General features: G+C 43.3%; 1 protein-coding gene across 1 annotated transcript in view; it reads left to right on the top strand.

Annotated features, from left to right (window-relative positions):
• PTPN22 (protein tyrosine phosphatase, non-receptor type 22 (lymphoid)) overlaps window positions 1-5,012 on the top strand; it is an 18,747-nt gene extending 13,735 nt beyond the window's left edge. Inside the window, exons 14-22 of the mRNA XM_009331968.1 lie at window positions 614-668; window positions 966-1,058; window positions 1,198-1,328; window positions 1,871-1,898; window positions 2,327-2,407; window positions 2,700-2,806; window positions 3,458-3,488; window positions 4,224-4,301; window positions 4,948-5,012. Of these exons, the coding sequence (XP_009330243.1) occupies window positions 614-668; window positions 966-1,058; window positions 1,198-1,328; window positions 1,871-1,898; window positions 2,327-2,407; window positions 2,700-2,806; window positions 3,458-3,488; window positions 4,224-4,301; window positions 4,948-5,012 (669 nt within the window). The remainder of the gene's footprint in view (window positions 1-613; window positions 669-965; window positions 1,059-1,197; window positions 1,329-1,870; window positions 1,899-2,326; window positions 2,408-2,699; window positions 2,807-3,457; window positions 3,489-4,223; window positions 4,302-4,947) is intronic.
• The last annotated feature ends 1,280 nt before the right edge of the window (window positions 5,013-6,292 follow it).

Below are 6,292 nucleotides of genomic sequence, written 5' to 3' on the forward strand. Positions count from 1 at the left end.
GCGGTGTGCTGGAGGGAGTGGCGGGTGTTGTCTTTTGGCGTACGGGCAGGGCTGTAGCTGCTCCTCGGGACTGTGTTCCCGCAGAAGCTGAAGGAGCAACTGGTTTCATCCTCGCACTCATTTCATCCTGCCTTAAATTTTTCCCATAAAAATAAACAATGTTTTTAGAACAGCATGATCTTGGGTTTCGCGTTACACAGCTGCTCTGGACTACTGTGTCACCTTGCTACAGCTCTCACAGGAAGGCAGGGATTGGTGCTGACCAATTCTTAAAACAGGGTGCTTCAAGAAGCATTCAGAAAACTCCCAGAAATGGTTTTCTTCGAGGATCTAGTTTCAGGCCAAAACCCCTCCTTTCCACAGAGTGTCGTGCAGGGGGACGCTGACATCCCACTGAGACTGAGAGAACCAGGACTTCAACATTAGTGTTTTGCCCAGATCTGTAGCCTTAAAACCATCACCCACCATACGAAGGGGGTAGAATTATTCCTTGGTCTGGTCAGTCCTGGCCCAGTCAGACATTTCCCGCTGTCTGCAGCTTTGGCATTTTCTCAGCTTTGTCCTGCTCAGGCCCTTCAGGATTCAGTGTCACAAAAGTGTGCTCGTTATCTAGATGCTAGAGACTCTCAGAAAGCTATGGGAGCTGCAGCGCAAGCCAAGCAGCAATGGTACCGCCAGCTGTGAGCTTGTCTGTGTGCTGGGGGTACGCTCATCATTTTCCCCTGTACAATGGGAATTCTGCTGCTGACACTGCTGGAAGTGTGTCCTTGGGGCCACATAGCTAGCGGCAGGTGAATTGGTGCTGAGGACTATTTGGATTTTTAACTACAGTTTAGAGGTGTTTAACCATCATCTCCGGTGCATGGCTGGGCAAGAGCAGTCAGCTCTCAGAGTCTCTGCAGAGGTCTGTAGTTCTCCTGCTGTGTTGTGCCATGTAGGTAATCTGTCCATGTCTTCCCAATTAGCCACCCTCCCACAGCCAGATGATGATGATGATGATGATCCTCCACCCCTGCCCGAGCGAACCCCCGAGTCCTTTATTGTGGCCAGTGAATTTGGTAAGTGCATTTAACAAAGGGGCTGAGAGGTACTCTGAGGGCTCTTCCCATGTTTGTGTGGTATCGTAGCATCCAGCAGTGCCTTTGCTCTGACTCTCCGGGATGAGAAATGGCCTCTCTTGTGTTCAATTGTTTCTAGGACAATTTCCTCTGGCCACTTCTGATTTTCAGCTTGCAGCCAGCAATACAAATACCGGAACCTCTTTGGAGTGGAGTGGCGAGTCTCACTCAGAGGTGTTTAACGACTCAGTGAGACTGAGACCATGTAAGGTAAGTGTAAGTGACTTTTTATCTCTTCTCCAGCACTACCACTATGCCAATTTCCTTATCATGTTTCCTTCTGTGAGAAAGACCCTAGTTTTGGCACTGTGTACTTTCCATAAATTATTTCAGGGTTCAGGACTGGGAGGAAGATGTGGTATCAGTCAGGCTCTTCCATATCAATATCTACTTTACTACAAACATTATTTTTGGGGGTCCTAAATCCCATACAAAGTAGTAAAAATATTGTCCCTATTTTAGAGAAGGATAATGAAAACAGGGAGTTAGTGGTCCACTGAGGTTCACACCGCCCTGTTGGAACAGGCAGGAGCTGAACAAAGTTTAGGCATCTGTTGATCATCCCATAGCTGAAGTAGGGCTTTGCAAAGTGAAACTATAATGCGTAAGTCTATCTTCCATTACATAAGCATGGAGGTGTGTGGGTGTTTGCAAGTAACATCATTTCTTTGTCTTCTCTGGCTTGCCTGTGTGCAAGAGAACGACATTTGGTTGTGGGAATTTCAAATACCTTCCTTGTTTTTTGTTTCCAGAGTGTGAAGCTTCGGAGCCCACAAACAGGTATGTTTAATGCTGGGATAAACTATCTTTGGAAATAAGGTCTGCTTTTTACTGAAGCTGCTTTACCATATTTAGTAAATGTCTTTAGGATCTGTGCTCAGTCCAACGGAAATTTTGTGTTGCTAAATAGTTCTGCAACTAAATAGTTCTAAACAGAACTAGACAGTTCTGCAACCAAATGAACTGGTAGTTTTGTATTTCCTAATTGGCTTCCCGCCTCACCCTGTACATGATGATGTCCCTCGCAGCCTCCTCAGGCTGAGGGTTGTCACATCTTTTGCTGCATGTTGTGTGTTTCCTTTGAGATGATTGAGATATGCCGATTAGAGTGCTGTGGAGCTCTCAGTGAATGGAGAGATATATATGTGTGTGTATATATATATATATTCAAACCTAGGTAACCAACCCTTTTATCTTTGCTTTCTTAGAGACAACCTGGGATCGTTCTAACTCTCCTCCCCCGCTTCCTGAAAGAACCCCGGAGTCATTTGTTCTTGCTGATGCAGCAAGTAAGTGAGGAGTTCTTCTCTCGGCGTGTAACTGAGTTTTTATACTTACACTTAAACCTGTAGATAGCTGAGGAGATTGTGGCCCACTTGTTCAAAGCATTGCCAATGGTAGTGCTTCAGGACTTAACTGCAGGAGAGTTCAGTAGGTATAAAGAAAGTAAACGCAACTAGGGGACCTGCCGGAAATTTCTAGAACTGCTGCATTAGAGGAAATGAAAAGCAACAACAAAGCACTTAGAAAAAAGCAGGATTCATGAATGACCGCTGAAAATGTTCTGATGTGTGTTCCCAGGCCTGCAGCCTGCTGTAAGAAATTCTATGACGAGTCCTCCAGGCTCGGAGAACAATGCTTCCAAAACATCATCAAAAGAGCCTGTGAAATGCTTCAGGAGAAGCAAGGTAAAAGAAACAAGACAAAACAAAAGCTGTTGAAAATGGAGGGGGTGACAAGAAGAGATCGTTCTAGCTACAGCTATTGCTACTTTCTCACTGCTAACCTTGTGAAAACCGCCTGCTTTGAGACCACTCATGTTTAGGGGAAGGAAACAAGGCTAATAAAACCGTTCTGTTGTAGAACTGCAAACAAAACCACTGTCTGCCCTAGGAAGAGAGTAACACAGCCATACCCATGTGAATGGCTATGCCTTGGCACTCCACCTGAAGTGCCAGGTCCTCTTGGAAAAAGTTGCTCAAGTGGAGTCTGAATTCCCGTGTAGGACAGACTCTGCTCATCACCAGTCTCCTCTTGTTGTGGCCCTAGTTAATTATCCTCGTGAGCCAATTGTCCTTTGGGATGTTAGGGTTGAGCAGAAAAGCATTTGAGGAAAACAGCAAGAATAATACAAACTGGAGGCATTTGGGCTGGCTCGAAAAAAGCCAGAGACCAAGTGAATGGCAGAAGTCTGCATTTCAGTCTCAGATGCTAGGCACGATACTTTTTATGAGATGTGATACATGTATATTTATCAGTGAATTCCCTTTATCATAGAAGCTGATCTACTGCTTGCTACATTTTTTTCCAACAAGCCTTCTTTTTTTTTTCTCCTACAGAGCTTGAAAATATTGAAAAATGTGAGAAAAAGTAAGTCTTTCAGGCTAATGTGCATCTTGCTGATGGCTTTAAGCAAGTATATAAAGAAATATGTGGGACTGAATTTTCGAGAACCTTGTCAAATGTGAAACGCCCTGCACGTCTGGCTACTTTGGAGTAGGACATAGAGAGTTGCGCTGGCTAGCTGAGTACCATCTCATCTGGAGAGCAATAGTTGTTTTAGTCATAAGGATGCTGTGGTGCCCTTGCAATGCCCTTTGGGTACCATGGGGACAGCTCTAGTGTACCCAAATCACCAAATTCTTCAGGTCACTCAAACCAGTGTTGTGGGATGAATACTTTAAAAATGGGGGATAGGGGTGCTGTGGGGAATGTGAGCCCCATCCTGGATTCTGCCCAGTCTATTTGGAGCACAAATAAGGAGTTTGTCATTAAGTTCCCTTTGATCTAAAATTAAAACGCTTATCTTGAAAATAGGACTGCTAAAAACTGTTTAAAGCCCTTCTGAGCAAACATTTTCTGAGTGGATTGTGCAGCAATAGTACACTCGCTCCCTGCTATGAGCAAATAATGTCGTTAAAACTGCGTGGCATTCAAGCTCTGCTAGTGTGCAAAGTACTTAACTTTGTCTTGTGCTGAAATAGCATCCGTGCCTAGAGTTATCGTGCATGTAGCAGTACGCGTTTTCCCGTAGGTGTGTCCGAGTCCAGCTCTTCAGGGAATTACCATAGTGACTAACTGCTTGGTCTCATTTTTTATTTCTAGGCATCTGTAGTCCATCTTCACTGACAAAACCATCAGAATCTGCCCCGTCAAACCATTCGAGGTCTTTCCTTAACTTTGGTATGTTTTTCTCTTTGTGTTTTGGTGTAGGAAGCACCTGTTTTTTTAAAGTCTAAATGCGGGTACCAGGCTGAATGCTAACAAATTACAAACATTACAAATAATGCTTATTATTTTTTACACATTTACAACTTTATCCACGAACTGTTTAAAGAACAGGTAAGGATGGAAAACACAAACCCTAAAACCTACTCTGACAAATGTTTCTCGGTGTGTGAAGAGTCTGAAGCGTGTATTTGGCTTTCCTGTATCTGAAAGCCTTTATGTGGCAACAGAGACAGCGGAAGACAAAGCTGCAGCATTGCCACTAGGCTGCTGCCTTATGTTGTGTAATATGGCAGAGGAGAAATACCATGTTTTCCATTTTAAATTCTTCTACTAGAGAGTAGTCGTTTATTAGATTAGGCATAAAATCTAGTTATCTTGATATTCATGCTATAATGACAGTATTTGTCAGATAGACACACTGATAGACTGTTTTTGCACCAGCTGACTTACAACTACAGGATGTTCTACTATACCATAAAGTTCAGGAAAGAACTGAAATTACAAGTATTTTCAAATACTGTATTATCTTAAGGAATTACATCATCAACATCTATAACATACAGACTTTGTTGCATTAAAAAAAGTAATCTTTTCCTAGGCTTTGCAAATCGATTTTCAAAACCTAAAGGACCAAGAAATCCACCACCAGCATGGAATATTTAGGTATGTTTTATAGATTTGGCATTACAGATTTCTGAAGTCCTTCTGATATGCCTTGAGTGCTCATCCCAGTAAGGTTTCCATCAAAATAAACACATCAAAAGCTGTTGCATGATATTTGCAGCTCAGGCGCTACTTGCACATTCTTCATCAACTAGTTTTAAAGTAAAGAATAATATAGAAGTACCAGCAGCTAAGCACTTTTAGTTGATTTACAACAGGATGGAAACTAAAAACAGGAATAGGTATTTTATTCTAAGGAGGGACACATTTTTGTATTCGCTTCCAAAGGATGGATTTGAGCTTTCTGAAACAAAGCAGTGTAAACTGGTGATAGGATCCAGCGAAGACTATTGAATGATACGGAAGGCCAACAGACTGGACCAAAGCAGAACAAGACTCTGGATCGTACAGACACAGCATCTGTGTAACTTCACTCACGTGTAGGTCTAACGTAATCAAAGACCCGCACTTTCTTAAATGTTTACATTACTTGGACTAAAAGAGAATTAGCATCTCAGATTTTAGAAATAATTTTTCTCTAAGGTTTTTTTCATCTGAGCAAATCAGATAATTTGTCTAGGTTTTTGGTCAATAAGACTAAGATGCTGATCGATCATACAGCAACTAGTGTAACAGACTGCAGAATTAGCTGACCCAACTGCCCTCGCTATCTGAAAAAAAAACCCAAAACAAAAGACCACCACAGCACGCAAAATATCTTGTATTTTTAAAGCAATGCTGTTTTTAAGGGTTTGTGACTCTCCAGCACAAAATTTCAGATGGCTATCTCGGAAGATATTTGAAATTTCTAGAGAGATTCCTCACCAGACTCCACTGCTATTTATATCCTCAGTGGGGAGGGGTAAAGATGTTGAAAACCGCTTTCTATGATTATTTTCCTGTGGACAGAGAAAACCAAAGTGGGATTTGGGGAATTTGGTCGAGAGAGGAATGTACTGACCACTACTAGAATAGAGAACTGAAGCTGGTTTAAAGCTGCGTTTGCCAGAGCAATGGCTAATGCAGCCCAGGAGGAGCCTGCCGTACTTTTCACCGAAGTCACCTGTTTTCTCAACAGCAGAAACCAACAAAAGACCTCACCTCACTTATATTCCTGTGGCGAATATTTCGGTGTTGTACCAAACCCACCACCGTCAGCTGGTGAAGCGGCCTGGACGTTAAGCGAGCCCGCGGCTGGGGGAGCACCGCGACGCCTTCGCGCGGCGGGGCTGAGCCCATCCCCGCACTGCGGGCCGCCGGCCGCCGTGTCACACCGCCCA

This window comes from Pygoscelis adeliae, unplaced genomic scaffold, assembly GCF_000699105.1.
Source record: "Pygoscelis adeliae isolate BGI_AS28 unplaced genomic scaffold, ASM69910v1 Scaffold189, whole genome shotgun sequence".
Taxonomy (NCBI): Eukaryota; Metazoa; Chordata; class Aves; order Sphenisciformes; family Spheniscidae; genus Pygoscelis; species Pygoscelis adeliae.